Source organism: Cydia strobilella, chromosome 1 (assembly GCF_947568885.1).
Source record: "Cydia strobilella chromosome 1, ilCydStro3.1, whole genome shotgun sequence".
NCBI classification, from domain to species: domain Eukaryota; kingdom Metazoa; phylum Arthropoda; class Insecta; order Lepidoptera; family Tortricidae; genus Cydia; species Cydia strobilella.
Window position 1 is genome coordinate 19,353,879 of NC_086041.1, and position 25,727 is coordinate 19,379,605.

The 25,727-nt window shown below is 41.7% G+C and overlaps 1 protein-coding gene across 2 annotated transcripts in view; it reads right to left on the reverse strand.

Moving 5' to 3' along the window:
* LOC134746151 (transmembrane protein 87A) overlaps positions 1–25,727 on the reverse strand; it is a 44,103-nt gene that overhangs the window by 12,981 nt on the left and 5,395 nt on the right. For both annotated transcript variants that reach the window (XM_063680450.1, XM_063680459.1), the window contains 7 exons: positions 22,344–22,517; positions 21,358–21,507; positions 20,548–20,723; positions 19,607–19,714; positions 19,152–19,248; positions 16,477–16,598; positions 1,115–1,235 (listed from right to left, as the gene is read on the reverse strand). In XM_063680450.1, the coding sequence (XP_063536520.1) occupies positions 1,115–1,235; positions 16,477–16,598; positions 19,152–19,248; positions 19,607–19,714; positions 20,548–20,723; positions 21,358–21,507; positions 22,344–22,517 (948 nt within the window). The remainder of the gene's footprint in view (positions 1–1,114; positions 1,236–16,476; positions 16,599–19,151; positions 19,249–19,606; positions 19,715–20,547; positions 20,724–21,357; positions 21,508–22,343; positions 22,518–25,727) is intronic.

Consider the following 25,727-nt stretch of genomic DNA (forward strand, 5'->3'; position numbering starts at 1 on the left):
CTTACTATACAAAGTTTCTCTCAGATTACAATTTATATAACCTCAAAAGTAGTGGTAACTTTTTTCCTGCAAATTAAATCTGAGTAGGTAGGTAAAACTACTATAATTACTACTACACTACACTACACTACTACATTTACTACATTTACACACATACATACACATACATTTACTATATTTATATTTACTATAATTTATTTTTGTAAACCTGTGTTGTGTACAATAAAGTGATTACTACTACTACTACTACTAAAACTATGCACTAAAATATAGTGTCGTTTACATATTACTGTACCGCAATATTAGATATTATAAAAACCCTAGCATGTCGGAAGAAAAAGTTAATTACCATTACTTTTGAGGTTAGACAAATTCTAATCTTTAAAAAAACGGAGTATAGCGTTAAATCTTGTGCGGCTGCGTATAGCTAAGGCGATCTTCACATTGGATGCGGATCCACACGCTGCTTCAGTGTGCGACCGGGACATCGCTATACACAGGTGCATAGGCGTGAGGAAATCCGCATGTGTGATAACCGCGTAATAGGCGAGCAAATGATAAACAAATATACATCAAGTATAGTTATATACCATGCTTATAGTGACTATAATCCCATGACAAATGTTTTAATAATTTATGCATGAATAATTATGTATTAATATTAATTAATATGTTTGAAACAAGTCTGAAGTCTTCAGTTTATTATTTTTATTGTTGACACCACAAACTAATGCCACACAGAAGATAAACAGTACAGGAGCATTTAAACTCCAATATAGTCCTCAATTCAGCAAGATGCAGAAGATGCTGGTCTTCACGGTGATCACTACATTTAAATTTAATATACCTAAATATCTACTCTACTTTATATACGATTTAGATGAAACGGCTGAGTCGGGGCATGACTTACTAGAGTTAAAAGAATTTGAACCTTCTAAAACAGTTGTTACAATCTTTAGTTATGTGGCAGGGGCGCACCGCGCCGCATGCCCGCAGCTAGTTGCGACCATCGGCGCTGCCATTTCAATGTTGAATGTATGTGGTACTGTATAGAAGGTTCACAGTCCTGTGACGCTTTGATGTTAATCATATGTAATACAAAAACAAAACTCACAGTGATGCAGGGGAGAACTCGGAACGCCTTGATGGAATACAGCATGAAAACCACGGAGGAGATGACGGCAAATATCAGCGTGTTCGTGAAATGCCGGTACAACGAGAGCTTGATCGTGTTCCTAAAAACAAACATAATATAAATAAAAATAATAAATAATAATGCTTGTATAAATATATATTATATATATATATATTGTATTGTATATTTATTTGTGTGTTAGGTTTCGTTTTAATACTTATATGTATAAGTAGTAATTGTAGTATGTGTGTTTGTGTTTAATAGTCTCCATATTTAGCTCTTTGCACTACCTGTTGACTTTTGTATGAGTTCTACATTTCCTGCTACCCAAAAGTTGTCTGGAAGAGATCGCTTTTTAGCGATAAGACCGCCTGTTGTTACCTGGTTCTATTTTTTCTTTAAATATTTCTTTGTAGTTTTACATGTATGTAAAATGTATAATTTTGGTGCAATAAAGAATATTTACCTTACCTATACAGTGTGACCTGTGTCACCAATTTAACAATTGTCACCTGAAAATGACAATTAGGGAACCCAGTGACCTTCGTTACATGCTGGCCCAGAAATGTAGAGCGAATTGTAAATAACCTGAGAGATAATTGTCAATTTGGTGGCCTGTGAAACGTGGCAATAGAACCTAATAGCCGAAGGAAAAAGGATACTCACAGTAGCGGCAAAAAAATCTATCATATTCCTATTTTCTTGCAGGCATTCATTCTAAAATTCGTGAAATTAGAATTAGTAATATCATATGAACAATGATTGTATCATCATCACAATCAGATATATTATACTTAAGTCCCACTCCAAGTGGCAATATAGGCGGCCACGTTAGCACAATGCGGATTGGGGACTTGCCACACACCAACTAATGTATGTTATAAATAAATATTGAATTTCTTATTTGAAAACACTCAAAAGCGAATCTTACCAACAATAAAACCTAGCTGGTTCTGCTGCCGCGCACTGCCGTGCCCCCGCCAAGTCGAGCAAAACAAAGAGGCACGGCGCTGTACCATCCTTTTCTCTAAGCCATTCAGTTGTGCTTCACTCGGTGGCAAAATTTGTTTAACCCTCGTACCTTGAAACACTCGCAACGCTCGAGATTCCACTTTTCGAACCAATTTAATTCAATTATGGAATATTAGCTTGCTCGGGTGTCAATATTAGCACGAGCGTTAAACAACAACTTTGCCCCTTGTAAAACAAATAACTATTGTATGTAAAAAAAAATAGTTTAACAATTCAGTGTGTAACATGTATAGGTATATTAAGCTGTGGACTATATGTAGGTTCTCTCAGAGCCGTGGGCCTCGACGCTGCTATCACAATACCCTTCTGGCAGTTTCCTAAGGTGTCTCCTAGTAGATAAAGTATATTAAGCTAAAGAAAGACTGGGCGCCAGCACACATAAAGCGTGCAAAAGAAGGAAGATTAATATGAGATGAAATAAACTATTGTTTGAGCTCAGTTACACATTTAATTACAATCCTTAAATAAATAGATGACGGGCAGTAGGCCTGAAATTTACATACTTATGGTAATTATGCTAGGGTGAACTATGCTATAATGTTGTATGTCACCACCAGATAATCAGTAAAACAACTCAATCACTTGAACTACACTTTATTCAACTACCACTTAGACTTCCATTTACACTTAGGTATACACACTTTTAGATACAATCAGACAACTCGTTGTTCACACTCTCGAAGTCAAGCCAAGAATAACCCGCCAGCCAACTGTCCGTAACATTTTAAAAACCGCCGCTCGGTTACGCCACCTCTCGGCATGTCCAATGTTGCCATATTCAAATTAAATTCGCGCGTTTTATTAATGTTACCACAAAATACATTAAAATAATCACGAAACCCAACAATCGTCCATCCTGATAACGTGCATGTCCCCATGCACGCATCATGTGGAACCCAACAATCAGCTGACAGGATTTAAATACAGTACCTAGGAACATAATTCATTTTGCTACAACTAAGACAAAAAAAACTTGATTCATCCAAGTATTTTTGAACGATAAATATAAAATAAATTATAATTATGTGAGCAAATCTGATCCCACAGTGCATTTGATATTAACTTTATGTGTTGATATATGAGCAAATCTGGTCTCGTTATACCCAACACACTAAATAATCAGTTATTTTCATATTTTGTACATATAGTGAGCTAAACTGTTCACACTGTAGAGGAAAAATATAAATATACTCTTTTTAGGTATAGTTAGAATACAACCATTTAACAAAATAAGCTTATTAAAACATCTTAATCATACGTTCTGGTTAATAAACTATATAATTATACTTATTCATTAGTCCAAAATAGTCTCTTATAGTACAAAATTATATTAACAATTCATCAATGAGTATCTGTATCTTCTTCAGTATCAGTATCGTCATGAATTTCAAGGGCAGCAACATGAACCCAGGGCTTCATACGTTCAGCGGCTACAGTGGAATTATATCCCTTTTTCATGTTGCTGAACCCCGGTACTTACGTTATTTTATAGCGGTCATTTCCTAGCACTTTTGATACCCGAAATGGCCCTACATATGCAGGTAGTAATTTCTTACTTTTAACATCCTTCTCATGCTGGTTTAGGTTTAGCGCTGGTAAGGAATTTAAAATGGTGCGATTGTAGCGCTCCACTTGTCCATTTGACTGTGGACTAGCTACTGCATTAAGTATATGTTTAATTCCCTTCTCAGCGCAATACCGTTGGAAGGAATGGGAAGTGAAGCAACTACCCCGATCTGTCACTAAGCGAACCGGAACTTTAAAAGTATAAAATATATTATTTAAACCCTAATGACGTTCAAGGTCTTGGTATTTCTCACAGGTCGTACGAATGTAAATTTGGTAAAGGCGTCGACAACTACTAACAGGTAAGAATTTCCCCTCTTTGATTTGACAAAGGGCCCAAGGTCATTTCTGTCACCTTTAAGGCACCTAAACAATTTGTTGTCTTTGACGACATAATTACGAAATAACTATGAAATAAAACTATGAAAACGGATTATATCGCGTATATTGAATTTATAATACATCCCGACGTTTCGAAGTCTTTACAGCGTTCGTGGTCAACGGGTGACTGAGGAAAAATTACAAAGTGCAAAAATACCCACATACTAAAATAATGAACAATCATAGACTACAAACTTTAAGGCTGGTTGTACATGCAAAATCGGTTCATAAGGCTAGTTATACACTATAATTATTTTTCAAGTAAAGATATATATATATACGCGATAAAAACTATGCCGGCTCCAACCCTACACCACGGACCCGAGAAGATTTAATTCCCTCCTAAATTGTAGGAGGGTATCCCAATATGGGACCGGCAACAAACTCGGCGGGACACATCTTTTCAATACATCAGAATGTCCAGCATCATCCAACACTAAGGTCTCACAGTCTATGTCTCGCTTGCTCCTTTATCAGATGGACTACAGGATCCCAAGCTGGTGGTAGAGAAAAGCCATCTTCCCTATTAAAGTTTGGATATTTCTTAATCTCAATGGCCTCACGCAGCATTCTGGGTATGTAACGCTTCTCCTTGGCAAGAACCAGAGGCTTATCAAACTTGATTGAGTGATTGGCTTTATCCATGACATGCTCACAGACAGCAGACCTAGGTCGACGGTGCCTGACATCAGCTGTGTTCCTTCACCCGAGTGGAAATGCTCCGTTTCGTCTGCCCGACATATGATAGGCCACACTCACAGTCCAGCCTGTACACTCCTGCAGTCTGTAGAGGGGTATTGCATTTTACAGGCCTCAGGAATTCATGAATGAATTCAGGAATGTCATGGATAAAGCCAATCACTCAATCAAGTTTGATAAGCCTCTGGTTCTTGCCAAGGAGAAGCGTTACATACCCAGAATGCTGCGTGTCCCGCCGAGTTTGTTGCCGGTCCCATATTGGGATACCCTCCTACAATTTAGGAGGGAATTAAATCTTCTCGGGTCCGTGGTGTAGGGTTGGAGCCGGCATAGTTTTTATCGCGTATATATTTATATTATAATTATATTATAATTATAGTGTATAACTAGCCTTATGAACCGATTTTGCATGTACAACCAACCTTAAAGTTTGTAGTCTATGATTGTTCATTATTTTAGTATGTGGGTATTTTTGCACTTTGTAATTTTTCCTCAGTCACCCGTTGACCACGAACGCTGTAAAGAGTTCGAAACGTCGGGATGTATTATAAATTAAATATACGCGATATAATCCGTTTTCATAGTTTTATTTCATGAGTAACTATCGCGGTAACCGAAGACAATATTACGAAATAACTATTTAAGACCCATAAGATATTAACACTGCCAGCCGTTTATATATTAGAAGCATGCAAATACATTAGAGTGATTAGAGCAAACCTAGATGCATATAAAAAAACCTGTACCCGCGACGCAGACAGCCGCAGAATGCCCATGCTAATCGCTCCTACTCAATGACTCGCGAAGGCCCGAAAGTCTCTCAGTGTTATCGGGCCAAAAATATACAACAAAATTCCTAATGACATTAAATTTACAGAAAGCGATTCAATATTTAATAAAAAACTTAAATGTCAACTCCTTGACCAAGCATGTTACTCTATTGATGATTTTATGAAAGAGATTATTTAAGAAATTGAAAACTTTGACCAATGTATTTTATCAATCATATTTAATTGTATATAACTGTCGTATTTCAAATGTACCTGTGTGACCTGTAAAATTCTTTTTACCAATAAATAAACTGAACTGAACTGAATTATCCCTAATATGTTGCAGATCTGTAGGGTCAACTTCACTCATAAGAGTATTACGGATCCTAGTGATTTCTGAATCTCCTAATTGAAGCGTAAGTAACCAATCCTCATTGGTTATATTCATAACCGACGGGAAGGGCTCAAAATTAGGGACAGGATCAGCAGCTGAGTTACGGGAGAGTGCATCGACATGTGACATTTTTATTCCAGCCCTGTACTCTATGGAACAATTGTACTCTTGTAGCATGAGCCACCAACGAGCAATACGTGGTATTAAATCTCGCTTTGAGAATGTGTAACGCAACGCGCTGCAGTCAGTCATGATTTTGAAGTGCTTTCCAAGCAAATATACACGCAACTTCTTTAAGGAACAGACAACGGCTAAAGTTCCCAATTCGTATGAATGGAAACTCTTTTCCTCGGGTTTCCGTACAAGAATGATGGGACTGGCATATTCCGATACCGATTCTCGGATTATGCCAGCTGCCAGCCTTTCATCAACCATGTTACGAACTTGCTCTCTTTCATGGTGGAACAGCCTATATGGTCGAGATGCTAAAGGACGTTGATCATTTAATTCAATAGCAATTTGAGTAACATTTGTGCATCCTAACTCTTCTAAACTAGACGCGAAGCAATGTTTACATTTATTTAATAACTGTAAAAGCCTATGTCTGTGCTCTTCAGCAACATTGTTACCTATACGAAGTTGAGATTCTGTTATATGATTGGATTCTACACACTCAAGTATTGTAGGGGACTGCGCAGTAATTCGGTTCACCAATGCTACTCTTTCGACACGACATACAGTGAAATTTTCCATCATCAAACACGACTACATGAACAAAACCTTTCTTTACAGTATAAAGGCCCCCAGTTAAAAAGAATTGCTGTCCGGGTTTGCCTATTATACTTTCCCTAACCACGATGCTTCCACTAAATTCGTCTTCCGTGACAGCTTTGATTGACGCAGGACCGTACAGTTCAATATCATTGGCAATCGAAATTTTGACTATAGAAGAACGATTTGGTTCTGGCTGTGGCATTTCATTTCCAATATCTATGAAACGTAAGTTCTTACAATCTTTGATAACTATGATTTGAGGCAACTCGGTAAACGACTGCCCAACTAGAACAGGTCTGTCAAGGAGACTATCCTCGACTACTTTGCAGGGGATGTTAGCTTTAACACCATCAATGTCGATATCGAGCCGTATTTCACTAATGGATTTCACCAATCCGTTTCCAAATCCTTTCATTATAGACTACCTGATCATTTACAATACCAGAAGAAGAAACAAAAGATTGTTTCGCAAGGGTAAGTTCACTGCCAAAGTCAATAAAAACTTCCATCGCTTTACCGTTTATATGGGCATTTTTAAAATATTTAGCGTTACAATGACCTGACCTCTGGGGTTTTAGTAGACTTGTTGTCAGACTTTCTACTAAAACAGTCCTCAGGTTTATGACCGACCTTGTTACAATGATGGCATTTAAGTAGTGGTTTCGGGCATTGTAAGAAGTGATGACCTTTCTCTTTACAGTTAAAACAAAATGGGCCCTTTGGCTGTGCCTCATTCTTAGAACCTTGATTATTAGCATTAGAATTGTCAAACCAACTTTTGTTTCTCATATGTCCTCGATCTGAGTTACTTAACTCTTTATCACTCATCAAAAATTGCAATAGTTGTTCTGGATCAGAACATCGCACGGCCACAGCGCTCGATTTTGTTGTTCTGACGGTTATACCGTGAATTATACAATCTTGCCACTAAGGCCGCACTGATGCAGGAGAGCCAATTTTTCATAATAGTAAACCGCTATTGCTTCGTTAAATTTGCTTTTCCGCTTCAGCATTTCCTCCAAGATTTGGCCATAGTTTTCCTCACACGGAAATGCTTTGATCAATATCTCTTGCCATTCAGGCCATGAGTACAATATAGTATCTAAACTTTCGTACCACACTTTGGCCAAACCTTGGAGCTTTTGCATAGAAAATTGTATCGTAGTCTTATCATCCCATCCGTATACAGCCGCACATTCATTGTCATTTTTCAGCCATACCACAATACGTTGACTTTTAGAAGAGGGATCAAAATTCGGGAGAATGTTTTTATGGTCTATGCCTTTGTTTAATGTATGCGGTTGAGATGATAGATTATTTCTAATAGAACTAACTATTTGTGCTACATCATCGGTAGAGAAATTGTGACTCCTTGACCTTCGTTGCTGTTGCTCGTCATCACGACTAGCACCAGCCCTCACGGTATCAGTATCAGTGCACTTGTTGCCATTGTGTGTCACGTTACTCCCTCCTCCACGTATATTGGAGGAGTGAGTAACGGAGCTGGGAGTGAGGAGGTAGAAAGGAAAGATAGATATAACAGGGGTAGGTTCTTTATTTAACGGCTATTGTCTAAATATGACACGCTAACAGATGGTTACAAAAAGAATAAAATAAAGTTTATAGTCGCGCTAATAGCACGCGCAAGGCAGGAGCACGCACACGGATAGGCGCGCTGATAGCACGCGCAAGGTGAGGCGCGCTGGTAGCACGCGCACAGTAAGGCGCGCAGATAGCACGCGCAAGGGTAAGGCACGCAGATAGCACGCGCAAAGGTAAGGCGCGCAGATAGCACGCGCACAGTAAGGCGCGCAGATAGCACGCGCAAAGGTAAGGCGCGCAGATAGCACGCGCAAAGGTGAGGCGTGCTGGCAGCACGCGCACAGTAAGGCGCGCTGGTAGCGCGCGCACGGTAAGGCGCGCTGGGTAAGGCGAGCTGATAAGCACGCTCTTCGAAGAGGCGAGGCGCGGTGACAACACGCGCCTGTTGAGGCGAGGCGCGCCGATAGCGGGCGAGGCGCGGTGACAGCACGCGCCTGTTGAGGCGAGGCGCGCCGATAGCGCGCGCCTAGGAGACGAGGCGCTCCGCTAGAGCAACCTCAAAGCACCACCGGACTTGGGTGCGTGCAGAGAGCGCCAGACTTCGCCAGGAACACAGGTAACCTTTTAAGGAGCACGATCGAGGGTTTCTTGATGGTGCGGGGCCTGGCTTGGCCCCGCACGGACCCTTACAACTGATGTTCCTTTGTTGGGAACTAGAAGCAAACTGAATTCAGATGTCCGCTGGGCCGCTTATATAGCTAGCAATAACATTTTCTAGAATTCTTCTTTACTTCGTTATTAATTTTGAAAATATTTGAAAATATTTGTTCACCAGTAACAATTTTTAGGTAAAATTTAGAACAAACTACTTGAAAACTATACGACCTAAACTTCATGCTAAAGAATTTTGAGTAAATTATTAGTTTGACGGATAATGTCAAAACAAAGAAACAAATATGTCAATGGAAAATTTATAGTGAATTTTAGGTCGATTAGCTTCGAAATTATAATAAAAACATGAAATGATTAGAAAAACAGCAAGGTAAGTAACCGGACGGGTCAGGGCCGTATTAGGGTAGAAGAAGTTTAGGGAGAATTTAGAAATGATAGCCAGAAAGTAAAACATTTTAAATCAAAAGTTTCAGGGAGTAATTTGGAAGACGAGAATCAGACAGAAAGAGAACGCAAAAGCGTTAAGGAATTATAGCCGATTGGAGAATCCAGAGCATCAGCCCGTGGGAGTAAGGACTGGGAGTTAGGACCCAGGTATGAGATGCTACATTACCCCAAAAACCACGGAAAAAAAACTTTGTCGTAATCTTAAACGGAAAAGTTTTTTTTTTTTGTGAAGAGTTAAGTTTAGGGGAAAGTAAAGGAAGTAAGGTAAGTAGGTAAGTAATTAAGTAAGTAAGTAGGTAGGTAAGTAATTAAGTAGGTAGGTAAGTCAGAAGAAAGAAAGAGCAAGCTCGTTAATGGGGATGAATAAATGGAATGAGAGGATGAGTGATATAATGGAGAAGAAGATGAATAGATCGAGGAACTTCCCTGCACTCATACATCGCCTGTCATAATCACGCATTCATAAGTCTCTGGCAAAGGAAGGGGATGTGGTTCACGCTCTATGACGCACACTCCTAGGAAGTCCTCGCTATGACCTGAGGCTTCTTTATAGAAGGGAGTAGTCAGCCGCTCCACTGGAAAAGATAATAAGATAATAATGAACGACCTAAGGCTTATTTTAAGGGAGTAGTCAGCCGCTCCGCGAAGATAAGTTTATGTACAAGTTCTCGTCGGTTTAGAGCCGACGAGAATAGAGAGTAGGGGTAGAGCCTACTTAGGTTGTGGTAGGGGTAGACCTACCACAGTAGAGTAAAAAAAAAAGTAGTGTTTGACCATAAGGCTTATTTTTTTCTTCAGAGTTGGACTACCGCTCTGCAGGGTGAAGAAAAGAAAAAGAAGGGCACCTGGCTTATTAAGCCACCCGAGAATGAAGAAATATTTACAGATGACACACTCACACAAAATGAAAGAAATGTAAAATGGCAGTTAATGAAGAATGAAAACGAGCTTGAAGAAGGAAAAAGGGGAGAAGGAGGACGGGCTGAGCTGAAGAGTAAAAGAAGTACAATTATTATAAAGTTAAAGACCTATAAAAAATACATCATTAGAAATAAAAGTGATAAAAAAAGTAGCTATCTAGTCTGATTGCTATAATAAGATAATCTAAAAAACGTGCCATATTGACTAAGGAAATAGAAAATTAAACAGAAAGAGGCCGAAAAGTTGTTTAAGATTTAAAGACACGGATTCTGTCTATAATTTAGAATTTAGTGGGTTAAGAAAGCCGGTAAATTTAAAAGTTGGGCGCCAAAACTGTCACGTTACTCCCTCCTCCACGTATATTGGAGGAGTGAGTAACGGAGCTGGGAGTGAGGAGGTAGAAAGGAAAGATAGATATAACAGGGGTAGGTTCTTTATTTAACGGCTATTGTCTAAATATGACACGCTAACAGATGGTTACAAAAAGAATAAAATAAAGTTTATAGTCGCGCTAATAGCACGCGCAAGGCAGGAGCACGCACACGGATAGGCGCGCTGATAGCACGCGCAAGGTGAGGCGCGCTGGTAGCACGCGCACAGTAAGGCGCGCAGATAGCACGCGCAAGGGTAAGGCACGCAGATAGCACGCGCAAAGGTAAGGCGCGCAGATAGCACGCGCACAGTAAGGCGCGCAGATAGCACGCGCAAAGGTAAGGCGCGCAGATAGCACGCGCAAAGGTGAGGCGTGCTGGCAGCACGCGCACAGTAAGGCGCGCTGGTAGCGCGCGCACGGTAAGGCGCGCTGGGTAAGGCGAGCTGATAAGCACGCTCTTCGAAGAGGCGAGGCGCGGTGACAACACGCGCCTGTTGAGGCGAGGCGCGCCGATAGCGGGCGAGGCGCGGTGACAGCACGCGCCTGTTGAGGCGAGGCGCGCCGATAGCGCGCGCCTAGGAGACGAGGCGCTCCGCTAGAGCAACCTCAAAGCACCACCGGACTTGGGTGCGTGCAGAGAGCGCCAGACTTCGCCAGGAACACAGGTAACCTTTTAAGGAGCACGATCGAGGGTTTCTTGATGGTGCGGGGCCTGGCTTGGCCCCGCACGGACCCTTACAACTGATGTTCCTTTGTTGGGAACTAGAAGCAAACTGAATTCAGATGTCCGCTGGGCCGCTTATATAGCTAGCAATAACATTTTCTAGAATTCTTCTTTACTTCGTTATTAATTTTGAAAATATTTGAAAATATTTGTTCACCAGTAACAATTTTTAGGTAAAATTTAGAACAAACTACTTGAAAACTATACGACCTAAACTTCATGCTAAAGAATTTTGAGTAAATTATTAGTTTGACGGATAATGTCAAAACAAAGAAACAAATATGTCAATGGAAAATTTATAGTGAATTTTAGGTCGATTAGCTTCGAAATTATAATAAAAACATGAAATGATTAGAAAAACAGCAAGGTAAGTAACCGGACGGGTCAGGGCCGTATTAGGGTAGAAGAAGTTTAGGGAGAATTTAGAAATGATAGCCAGAAAGTAAAACATTTTAAATCAAAAGTTTCAGGGAGTAATTTGGAAGACGAGAATCAGACAGAAAGAGAACGCAAAAGCGTTAAGGAATTATAGCCGATTGGAGAATCCAGAGCATCAGCCCGTGGGAGTAAGGACTGGGAGTTAGGACCCAGGTATGAGATGCTACATGTGAGGACTGCGAGACCTACGAGATTAGCGCCGTAAGTCCTCCGACAGCCGCGATCGCGCCCTACTATCGCGATCCTTTTGTAACTCGCGTTGCAAAGTATCCAATTGAGCGCGTAAATCTAGCAACTCACGTTCACGTCCGTGCGACCTACTATTTCGGGTACGTACTGTGCCACTTCGACGACGGGAACGGCTGCGGCTTCTTCGTTCTAGACGGCTGGGGGTGCGCTCCAGACGTGGAGATCGCGCTGGAGACGTCCGACGAGAAGCATCATTATGACTGTTTGGCGTTTTCAACCGTCTCCTTTTGTGGCTTGGTTCTCCACCGCCAATGTCACTCATGATTTAAAACCTCAAACAAAACAAAAAAAAGCATTAGGTAGGACACAACAGTGGTTAAACCAACACAAGGTGATAATGTTAATAACGCGATTAATAAATAATCATCATCATCATCATCATCATCATGGGTCGGCAAACCGCGGCTCGCGAGCAAGTGCGCATTAGATGGTACAGTACAATTGCGGTTGCGGTTAAACCATACAAAAATAATACCTTCTTAGACCACTTAGAAACAACACTTGTGGCTTTTGCTACATATCTATTATGCCGGTCAGCAAAATAATATCAGCGTGTGACAATGCTTCGATATTCGTAACCTCACGCGCTGATCCAAGTCAGATAATGTTTGTACAACGTAGATTAAAGATGTAGAATTCTGATTACTGAATTGTAATAATACGGAATAAATTAATCTCTTTACTCGTCAACGGTTCTTGCTGCGTTTAACGTTTGCCGATCCCTGGCCTAACCAAACCCTCCGAAAAACCGTAACATGACGTTTATTATTTAAAAGTACCCTATATAGTTCGTCGGTAATCGTTCCCATAGCTAATGCTATGCGTGGTAATCCACGGAGCGGCCTTGTCCAATGCTACCTCCTTATTCAAATATTAATTTAAATAAGGAATTATTTTAATAATTCGCGTTTCTTACGTTATCACTTGATGGCACAAACGGAATTTAAAACGAAATAACCCGAAAAAGAAATAAAAGTATAAGATATGGACGTGTACTTACGCAATTTAGCGTTGATTATCCCAATTTCTGAATTGTTGTATGTCACCACCAGATAATCAGTAAAACAACTCAATCACTTGAACTACACTTTATTCAACTACCACTTAGACTTCCATTTACACTTAGGTAAACACTCACACTTACACACACACACACTTAGGTACACACTTTTAGATACAAACAGACAACTCGTTGTTCACACTCTCGAAGTCAAGCCAAGAATGACCCGCCAGCCAACTGTCCGTAACTTTTTAAAAACCACCGCTCGGTCACGCCACCTCTCGGCATGTCCAATGTTGCCAGTATTCAAATTAAATTCGCGCGTTTTATTAATGTTACCACAAAATACATTAAAATAATCACGAAACCCAACAATAATTAGACGTTAAACGTGATTTAAAGTCTATGAAGTTCTGTTTCTACGCTTAACACTTCGCACTTGAAATCAAACCTAAGAGGCCACTATTATATGTTCCTTGCTAGGTTAATTAAGTCTTAAAAGATCACTAAGAGAAATTAGAGTTGACCACACCTGAGACACGTGTTGCTACAGAGGCAGTAGAACTGTGGCCACGTGCCATCGCAGTAGCGCGCAGCAGACGGCAGGAGTCGCGACGATACGCAGCGAGACCGTCTTTGCGTATCAGCCAGCCGTTCTACTGGTACGCCACAGCCGCGATGAACAGCACGGAGTCACATGGACGATACCGCAAGAGCAGGCTGCGCTAGCACGTTCCAGAAGACAAAGCCAGGTGTGCAGGGGCACAAGGAAGGATCCCGTAGGGAAGGACCGGCTTTAAAGCTACAAACAAAATTACACATTGAAGCACATGTTAGCAAAATTGCATGGCCATGTACACCTCGATTTCATCTTCCACGAAAATAGACCAGACAATAATTAAAACTCCTTCATTACTCTACTACTCATGAGAAAACTATTAAATTTGACTCATGGTCATTATTGCCACGTATGCACAAAGACAAAGAAAAAAACTAAACTTTTCTACATTAAATCACAGTTCCTTAAACGGACTCTTGATGAAATTGATGGTATCAACCTCTAACATGTTGACCCGAAGCCAAATTAAATTATTCCCACAAGGAATTCAAAAAGAAAAGGACGCCATTGCCACGTTGTATGCTATAAAAAAGAAACCAAAAATTAATACAAATCAGCACTTTAGAAATTGGGCTGTGCCTTCACGATGACAAATATCAAGAAACTTACCTCGCTACGGGTTATAAGCTGTAAAGCTTAGTGTGGTTGCATTTTAGGGCTGCTTGCCCGAAGAAATTGACCTGAAGAATCTTTCGCGTCACGTTCTACATCGCCGCCAGATTCCAAGTGATCGAGCACTGTCAACTTTTCCACGTCCCCACGTATTAAGTTGCCATATCAACAGAGATCGAAATTATATTTGAGTCTAAAGTAATTTGAGAAAGACGATGGAATATATTGGAAAATATTCCGTGTGCATTATTTTTAATTATACTTCCAGAACAAAACCTTAAATAATGTAGCGAAACATCTGAAAACACGTCTTGCAATAAATGTTACCAGGTTTTATCCAAAAGGTATTACCCGACCTCGACAGATGGCGTTAAACGCCTTCGACCCGACTATCGTTTTAACATACCCAACACTACTTTGCAGCATCGCTGCCAGATGTCGTTAGGAGTATCGAAACGAGATTGATTCCTATATAAGCCAAAACCTAAGTTACGATTTTACAACCGTAACAAGTGTTTATGCCACTTAAAAGCGCCATCGTAGGTATATTGTCGGAAAATTAAAGACCAATTTCAATAAAGCCTTGTGCTTGTAAATACATATGTAACTTTCTTTTTGTATCAAAAATGCGTTTTTATGTTGCCCTATTAAAATATTAGTGGTGGCCCATTAAAAGAATGCCAGCCGTTTTAACACGTTTAAACAAATCTCGAGAAAAAAGCAGAAGTCGTACTCCGACGGGTTTCTATCGTACGTTACTTTTGCTTGTTAAGCTTAATAGAAATACTAGCATGTGCCCGCGACTTCGTCCGCGTAGAACTCGTTAAGCTTAGGGAATGCAATACCGGGATACCAGGATCCCGAAATACCGGGATCCCGCATGCAATTTGTGGGATTAATCCCGCGCGTAAATTAAGCGGGATCCCGCGGGATTTGCGGGATTGAGGAGCGACGTGGTTCTTATGTGTTACTAAGTACAAGTAACACGTCTCATACTGGAGAAAGTTCTTCACGGAGCCTAGTATCTGTGAAGGAAGGGGGAAGGGACACGGAATAGAATTTCGCTCGAGTTTGTCTATTTTTTGCTATCTTGTGAATTGAGTAATATTTGTTTTGATTAAATATTCAAAAATAAACATTTATTTATATGAATAAATATATTTGCTTATATGTACTGTTAAGTATGTCGAAGACGGTGTGTAGATAAAGAGTTCACATGCAATTACTGGCAGTACAGCAACTACTAGGAAATTTACACTGTGTGTGAAAGTACCTATATTTATTGAAGGCGGAAGATTCGCAGAGTGCTAAATGCAAGTTGTGTCAAACAGTAATAAAACTATGGGCCGTATTTTATACCAGTAATGTCTAATAATTATTCTTTAAGAAGTTAAATAAAAAAAAATCACGTCACTTGCTCGTAACAGGTGTTACCTACAACACGTAGGCGATGCGGTCCGTAAATCGTAAATTCCGACCTGGGGTTGTAGTGTTTTTGGACCTGGGGTTGTAAGTAGTGTATTTTTTCGGCACACTTGCTAGGTGATGCGGTCCGTAAATCCTAAATTTGGACCTAGGCTGTACGTACCGAAATTAAGCAGAAGTTTTATTTTTTCCCTCTTTTTTCTCACAAGTGTGATGAGACTTGTGAGGAACATTTGGCGTGCCACGGTACAGGAATTACGAAATTGTGTTTTTAGCCTTCAGTTCACACTCGTTCGTACATTTTTGTTTACCGCCCATAATACACAATGTACTATTTAAAAATTTTGTTTACTTTTTGTATTAAACCTTCAAATTTAGTACCAATTCGTAAAATGGTATAGTAACTTGCGGGATCCCGCAAATACCGGGATCCCGCGGGAGTGAGACTGACAATCCCGCTAAATACCGGGATTGAATTCCTCATGCGGGATTGCATTCCCTAGTTAAGCTTCTTACCACACCCCGGTCAATCCCCTTAGTACTTTACACTAAATTTCAAAACCCTATTTCATTCACTTAAGGGATGCATTCCAAGATAATAATAAAAATACCATGTTTTTTTAGGCAGGCCAAATCTAAATCCGTTTTTACTTGATATAACAAATCGAACAATAACAAAACCAGCTTAGTACATAGTACTGACCTCCTCAGTTGCAGCGTGCGCATGGTGTGTGCGAGCGAGACGAACACCCACCAGCAGATTGCACTGTCCAAGAGCGACATGGGGGCTTCAGATAGGAGCAAGTCGCGATTCGAGTCATCAGCCTGCGAACAACAACTTGTATTATACAATAATACTTCATACATATTATGTAGATAATGAGTCGTCTTCAAAATTTGGAAACCATTTTTCGATCACTTAATCGTATTTGCCATTTGGCATTCTTATAAAAAACAGGTGATAATGCAATATTATGATGAAATTACAAACTGGTCTGATGAGGGAGACCAAAGTGGCAAGAATTCTGTCGTAAAACAACGTAATTTTATTGAGTTTGGGTTTGTCAGAATCATCTGATAAGTATTAAATGATTGTTGAAATCCACAGTACATTCAGCGATAAGCTTTTATCAAAAACTAGCGACCCGCCCTGGCTTCGCATGGGTTACACAAAACCTTAACAAATTATACACCTAAACCTTCTTCAAGAATCACTCTATTGATAAGTAAAAACCGCATGAAAATCCGTCGAGTACGTTCATCGCGAACATACATACACACAAACAGACAGATGCGGCAGGGACTTTGTTTTATAAGGTGTAGTGATGAAATTTTGAGAATAACTTTTTTGTAAAATTTCTTCAAAGACCATATCTCAAATTGTCAATATGTGACCTGCAAAATCTTTTTTATAGGAGTACCTTGTTAAAATAATGAATACGCTTTTTTTGCGGTGGGAGGGTGGCAACATTAATTGCATGTAAAAAATACGCATGAAATTAAAAAACAACAAAGCGTCTGGTATCGACGGGTTGCCAAGTGAAGTATGGAAGTATGGAGGGACAGAGGTCAGGGTTAGAATCTTCCACATAATTCAATGTATCTGGTTAGAGGAACGTCAACCCAGTGAATGAAACGTTGGTGTCATATGCCCACTACATAAGAAAGGAGACAGGAAGGTATGCTCGAATTATAGGGGAATTGCCCTGCTACCCCCTGCTTACAAGATCCTGGCGTACGTCCTACTGTCGCGGCTAGAACCCTACGCTGAAAAAACCATAGGGGATTACCAGTGTGGATTCCGAAGAAACAGAAGCACAGTAGACCAGTTATTCCTCCTTAAACAATTAATGGAGAAGAGGTGGGAATATGCCCAGGGTTTGCATATCCTCTTTGTGGACTTCAAGAAGGCCTACGATAGCATTGATCGCGAGTCGCTATACAACATCCTCAGAATATTTGGAGTACCCGACAAACTGGTGAGGATGATAAGAGTCGCAACCAGCACGAGCAAAATGACTGTCAACACGGGAGTCGGACTTACGGACCAGTTTGACGTCATCACAGGGCTTAAGCAAGGAGATGCACTGTCCCCGATGCTGTTTAACTTAGTGCTCGAGTATGTCATTAGGAAGTCTACAATCCCCGATGGCGGAGTAGAGTTGAATGGCAGACACCGGTGCGTTGGGTATGCCGATGACCTGGCCCTTCTAGGAGAAAGTGAAGAGGATGTCCGCAGAGCTGTCCAGAATTTAGAGGGGGAAGCTGTGAAGGTTGGCCTACGAGTAAATCACGACAAAACTGAGTACCTTCACATGAAGAGATACAAAAACACAAGGATTCGTAGGAAAGGCCTCACAGTGGGAGATACCTCATACAATGGCGTGGAGAGGTTCAAGTATCTTGGATGCATCGTCACAGATACCAACCAGAGAGAGGGCGAGATACAAGTCCGGATCAGAATGCTCTACGTTGTGCTGCTGCCCTGCACAAAGTGTTAGTGTCCAAGCTAATGACCAGGAACACGAAGCTTCGAATATACAAAACGGTCATAAGGCCAATTCTTATGTACGGATGCGAAGCCTGGACACTAACACAAAAAGAAGAGCGCGCGCTGCTGGTAGCCGAGCGGAAGATCTACCGCAAGATATTGGGACCCACACGTCGAGAGGATGGAACCTGGAGACTCCGCAAGAACCAGGAGATTGAAGATCTGGTGTCCGAGCCGAACATCATCGGAGAAACGAAAGCCGCCAGGCTCCGATGGCTCGGGCACGTAGTCCGGATGGGGGAAGATCGCGCAGTCTGGAGGGCGTACTCTGGAGTACCAAGTGGCCGAAGACTGTCTGGACGCCCTAGGTACCGCTGGAGAGACGAAGTGCAGAAAGACCTCAGCGAACTCGGCGCCGTCGACTGGACAGAAACGGCTTTGGACAGAGTAGCATGGCGGTCTTTGGTGTCGGAGGCCAAGATCCACTTCGGGTCGTAGCGCCACAGCAGTAAGTAAGTAAGTAAGTAAGTAAAAAATACGCAAGTAAGTATAACGGGGTAGCACTGACTGACTAGCACGTTATCTTTTCGCGGATAAGCAAAGTAATATTTTTGTATTAATGAGTACCTTTTTGTTTAGTATATGTGATATACCGTCAACCGGGGTGAATAGGGAAGGCTGGGGTGAATAGGGACAAAACATAAAATGTGATTTACCCGACAATTTCTTAATAACTACCCACATAAATTGTATCATACAAAATCTACTATTATTTTCAATCGAATGATACAATTTGTGTGGGTATTTTTTAAGAAATTATTAGTTATATCACATTTAAAGTTTCGTCCCTATTCACCCCGGTTGACGGTATCTGAGTAAGTAAATACCTTGTGGTGCAGCCTCAGCCAGGCCTCGATGGCGGCCAGCACGCCCCACAGCACGCCCGTGCCCACCACGCGCTGCAGCGCCGGGCCCAGCCGCGGCCTGCCAGTGCCACACAACACAAAACACACAATCAATACACACTAAGTCTACACTGCCATTACTATCGGCAATACATTTCAAGTCACGCGCACAAAAACATGTCCTACGTGATATGACATGTCATAACAGCAGGATTTCAAAATTAGTGTTCTTCTCTTTAAACGACATCAAGATTTCGAAGGCCTTATATATCATTATTCATAAGATGTTTGTTAAGTAATTGTCCTATGATCCTATAATCAAATAGACTTCAGCACACCGCTCAAATGAAGTTGATTTAGATATCACTGTCATTCATTCAATTGACAGATTGAAGAGCTGAAGGAGAAAAAACAGCATTAAAATAGAGTTGACTCACTTGACGATACCGAAGCCGAGCGACACGATGATGACGAGCATGCGGGCCAGCGCGCGCTTCGCCACCGACATCCACTCCGCGAACATGTACGCCTCCGCGTTAAAGTATCTGCACAAACAAACATTCATTAGGTACAGTACATATGTATATTCTTCGTTCATTTGGTAAACTATTATTTATTATAAATGTAAAACATCATTTTCCATTTTTAGGGTTCCGTAGTCAACTAGGAACCCTGAGAGCGGTTTCGCACTACGTCCGATCCGAATCCGATCCGAACCCGTGAAAATATCGTCCGAAGTAGCCGTAGAACTATTTCTATGGTAATTTACGCACTACGTCATCCAATTTCGAAAAGAAATCGGACGGATCTAGTGCGTAAATTACCGTAGTAATAGTTCTACGGCTACTTCGGACCATATTTACACGGATTCGGATCCGACGTAGTGCGAAACCGTTCTTACAGTTTCGCCGTGTCCGTCTGTCTATACAAGGCTTTGTTAATTCGATATTCCTATATTTGTTCCTTCCTCAGGATCACACAAAAACGGCTTTACGGATTTTGTATGATGTGATGTCCTGGGTATGGTGGCACTGGCTGGCAGCCACTTGAGATACCGTATCATGCTTGGATTATTACTGCCTATTAATAAGAGAATTGGATATATGCGAAATGCGTAACGGAGGAACAAAAAGCGATGGCAGAGCATTCCATTTTTACACTATTTGGCATAGGTACCCATTATGTCAAAGCTGTTTAAATTAAACACACCCTCCATCCAAATCCATTACTGGATGCTGCAGGTCGGGTACCCCTGTACTCACTCGGTGCGGTCTATGGAGAAGTAGACCGTGTAGTACGTGGCGCTCTCCACCATGCCGAGCAGGGCACGCCGCCGATCCAGTACTGGATGCTGCAAGTCGGGTACCCGTGTACTCACCCGGTGCGGTCTATGGAGGAGTAGACCGCGTAGTACGTGGCGCTCTCCACCATGCCGAGCAGGGCCACGCCGCCGATCCAGTACTGGATGCGCAGCAGGTCGCGCCACTGCAGCGCGCACACGGTGAGCCAGCCCGCGCACAGCACCGTATACACGGCGCACATCACGCCGAAAAACTGTCAATTTGATAAACTGTTAATGCCTGTTGACAAATAACTTGATGGTCTTAAAATTATACAGGGTACTTATCAACCCTCAGCCATATTTTGCGAGGTGTATAAAATGAGCTCCTTTTACTACGTGACCAACCTTGTATTCGCAAAAAAAAGGCTTACCTAATTAATTTTGTATTAAGCAGACACGTCTGTAAACAAGTGGAAAACCCCACTGTCACATGCCCATCGCTCTGCAAACTAGCTCAGTAACCCATTGCCATCGAATATTTTCACCATATGCTTCATATGCGCCTTAGGGAAGCGCCTAGCGACATCTACCGTAAGAGCATGAGCTTTTAATTAATTTCTGAAAAAATGGCAGTTTCATACATTTTTGCTGATCAGATGTAGATGTTTTCTATGGGAGAGCCAAAATAAGTTTCTCGATTTTGGGGTTGGTCACAAAGTAAAATTTACTTAATAAAATGTAATTAAAAGTTTAAAAACACCCTGTATCTTACCCCGTATCCCCGTAACTTTCACCGCCAGGACGCCAGGAGGCCCTTTATAAGTAGTAGTAGGTAGTAGTAGTAATAAGTAGGTAGGTAATAAATAACAGTACCATAAGTTTTATAACTTTTGTGGTATTTCGTACCGGTAATAAGGGGTAGATGGCAGCAGATAGATAACTTGTGCCTGACACCATCTCGATATGTACCGTGCCGTTAAACTTAGTCGTACTTAGCACCGCCATGCTTAAAATGTAGATACCCTCCTTATCCACTGTGATAAGTGGGAGGAATTTCTGTAAAAGACAATTGTAGTATGAAAAATGCATTGTGATAGATATTAAAATATTAATATGCTTAAAACATTTTAAAAAACCGGCCAAGTGCGTTCCAAGGGTTCCTTACATTACACAATTTTTAACAACGTATTTTTTTATGTGAAACGTGAGTGAAATGTCTTTAAAAAACCCGTAGGGGTAGGAGCAAAAACTAAGTAATTAAGTTTGACTCACGTTTGGCTGCACATTTCAAATAGGTTTTCCTGTCATCTATAGGTAAAGAACTATTTGTGTATTTTTTTCATTTTCTTGAATAACCTCTAAACTCTCAGAATGAGCTCTTTTATTTGATATGTAACACAATATAGTTTAAAAAACTTTATTGTTTAATTTTCTCATTTACCCCCCAAAAGTGGCCCTAAAAGCCCCATGTTTAAAATTAATTTGTTTATGTTAAGGGGCCTTCAAATATTACGTAACGCAATTCCATTTCCGTAGATGTTTGACCCCCCCTCCTCCCCGTGTAATGCGCCGTAACGTTTTCGTGTACCCCCCTCCCCCCCTCCCACTACCTGAAAGTTACGTAACACCCAAGTGACCATTTTTGCGTAAAAGTCACAATTATCTTCAGCAAAGTTTAAACATAAAATTGGAGAAATGAGCGAGCGTGTATGAGGAATGTTATAGCATGAAAGTGAAGAAAGCGATAGAGGTATGTCAGGATTGTAGCAAGTGGAAATCCGTGTTTTCTGCCTACCCCTCCGGGAAATAGGCTTGATTATATGTAGGTATGTATGTATTTTATTTAATAAAAAAAACATTGTTACGTAATGCCAGCCAGTAGGTGTACTCACAGATTGTGCGGTGATCCCAGCCTCTTTTTTGCCATTGGCTTTGACAATAGCGTCGTCGTCTTGAATTGGTATGGAGTGCTTGCTTGGACACGCGATCCTGCGCTCACCATTGGCATGGGGAAGCATTGTTCTGTTGCCCACATCGCTGGGGGGCTTTGTGCATACTACAATACGCTGGAATATACGATATTGTCAAAAAGTAATATTAAAAAATATTTGTAATGAAGTTTTATATGTGTCGAACTTCAATACAACACCACTTCAATTCAGTGAAAGAGATACTGTTGTTTTAAAGCTTGATCAAGCAACAAAGTTTGATAGTTACTAAGGTTGTAATATAATAAAATTCATAACCAACAGTTACAATTATTTTAGTTAAACTGTTATTCAAATTTGTTTCTTATGTGTGTGTTGTTATAACGAAACAAAACCTATTTAATCTAAAAGAAATGAAAAAGGGGAAATGATTTTAGTTCTTGCAAAATGGGGCCTTAGGGTGTTGCCCACATCGCTGGGGGGCTTTGTGCATACTACAATACGCTGGAATATACGATATTGTCAAAAAGTAATATTAAAAAATATTTGTAATGAAGTTTTTTATGTGTCGAACTTCAATACAACACCACTTTTTTTATTACTTTTTCTTTTTTTTTTTATTACAAAAAAGCAAGCATTTGACCGCAATCTCACCGGATGGTAAGTGCCGATGCAGTCTAGGATGGATCATGCTTACCTAAAAGATGTCTATTCACTCTTGATTTAAAAAGATCCAAGTTATAGTGGACTGGGAATATATTTGCAGGAAGTGAATTCCACTCCTTAGCCGTTCGCATGATAAAGCTGGATGCATAGCGCTTAGTACGAATCAGTGGCAGAGTAACGACGTAAGGGTAAAACGCAAGTCCGCGTCTAGTCCCACGGTGGCAGAATGGAGATGGGGGGATTAAATTATGTAATCCCATCGCACACTTCCCGACATGTATCCTGTAGAACACCGATAAACATGCTACCTTTCTACGGTGTTTAAGGCTCTGCAGTCTAGCCTCTACTAATCCCGCATCTCCAATAAGCTTCCTAGCGTGTTTGTCTATGGAATCTAAGGCGGCTAACTGATATTTGGCGGACCCATCCCAAAGGTGGCTGCAGTACTCCATACACGACCGGACTTGAGCTACGTAAAGCTGAAGAAGCTGCCCCGGTGTGAAGTACCGCTTGACCTTAGAGAGGACGCCCAATCGTCTAGCTGCAGAATTGGCCAGAGATTCAATATACGCCCCAAAGCTCATGTTAGACGAGATACTCGTGCCAAGTAGCTGAAGATGGTTGGATATCGGTACGGATACATCCCGGAAAGTAGGAGTCAGGCCGAAAGGACTCCGTTTCGCAGAGAACAGACACGCCTGCGTTTTGGTTGCGTTGAATTTGACCAGGTTAGCGTCGCCCCAATCGGACACTGTTTTAAGTGTCAAATTCAGACGGTCCACCATAGCTTGTCGACAAGATTGGACCTCATCTTTTTTGGCCCGAGCATTGGAGAGGTATCTGTCCACGACAGTGCTATCATCGGCATATTCAAAAGTATGTAGTACTAGCATGTCGTTGATATGTAGCAGAAATAAGGTCGCGGACACAACAGAGCCCTGAGGAACGCCGGCGTTAATAGTCCATTGGTCAGATGTGTAGCCATCTAACACCACCCGAATGGAACGTTCGCTCAGGAAATTCTCAATACAGTTGCACAGGCCAACTGGTATCCCATATGCTGGAAGCTTGCTCACCAAACTTACGTGCCATACCCGGTCGAATGCTTTAGAGACATCGAGAGATTCCGCAAGGGCTTCACCGTGCCTCTCAATTGCCTCGCTCCAAAGATGAGTAGCATGCACCAGAAGATCTCCAGTCGAACGACCCCCGCGGAAGCCATACTGAGAGTCGCTGAGTAAATCGTTATCCTCTAGGATAGGAGCCGCTTGTTCAGTACACGCTCCATAATCTTGCAGAGTATGGAAGTGACTGAGATTGGACGGTAATTAGCTGGGTCTGAACGACTGCCTTTTTTGGGCACAGGTTGCACGTTTGCAAGCTTCCAACACGAAGGTACTACGCCAGTTTCGAGCGACAGGCGGTACAGGCGTGTTAATATTGGGGACAACTCGGCTGCACAGTTTCGCAAGACAATAGCAGGGATTCCGTCGGGACCGCTTGCTTTATGCACGTCTAACGTTCGCAGTATTTTAAGGACTTCATTTTGATGTATACGAACATCACTCATACGGCTATTCTTTTGAGGAAGTACGGGTGGAAGTTTGCCGGCTGAGTCAAGACGTGAATTTTCAGCAAAAAGAGAAGCGAACAGGTCAGCCTTTTCTTTGGCTGTATGTGCCAGCGTTCCGTCAGGTTTGACCAGGGGAGGCAGTGACGGGCGGCAGAAGTTCCCTTCGACCGCTTTTGCTAGGGACCAAAACGCTTTACTTCCCGGAGGATACGAGGCTAGTTTGGTCCCAATACGACGGACGTGGTCGAACCTGGCCTTGCGAAACTGCTTCTTACTGGACTTGGCGGCTTTATTGAACTTCTTCTTCAGGTCACGTGTGTTCGGAGCCCTGCGTGTACGAGCATCAGCCCGTTCTCGGTAAGCCGACCGCTTAAGCGCCCCAGCTCGATCACAGTCGGCATTGTACCACGGGCGAGCTTTGTAGCCGGTCGAAACTACAGAGTAGGGAATAAAATATTCCATACCCTGACGAATGACGTCGGCTACTTCAGTAGCGCAGGCCGACGAATCATTTGAAGAAAAGCAGGTGGCGCGCCAAGGATACGATGCAAAGAAATGCCGCATCTCATCCCAGTCTGCTAACTTGTATCGCCACACCCGTCTTTCACCGCTGGGGCCCTGATCGGGTGGGGAATAAACGGATACAGCTTTTACTAGACAGTGGTCGGAAGTTCCTAGAGGAGCATCTACCACTACAGAGTATTGATCTGGGTTGGTGGTTAGCAGAAGGTCCAAACAATTTGCTATGTGAGACTCAACATCAGGTACCCTAGTGGCACAGGTAAAAAGCTGTGAGAGGTCTAGTAAAAGTGCAAATTTATGAGCCTCTCGCCCTGCGTGGTCAGTCATTTGGTACGGGAATAGCCACTCCTGGTGATGCGCGTTAAAATCCCCAACGATTGCTAGCTCTGCTGTTGGGTACCTTTGGCGAGCCTCATCGGCAGCCTCACTGAGGTAGCTAAACAGCCTTGTTGTCTCAGAGTCCCCACTATGCGATCGGTAGACACAGGGGTAGATAATTTGACCTACGCCGGTATCGATCAAAGCCCACAAGACAGAAAGATTAGAACCTTCAAGATTTTTGAGACGCTTAAGGCAGATGTCATCTC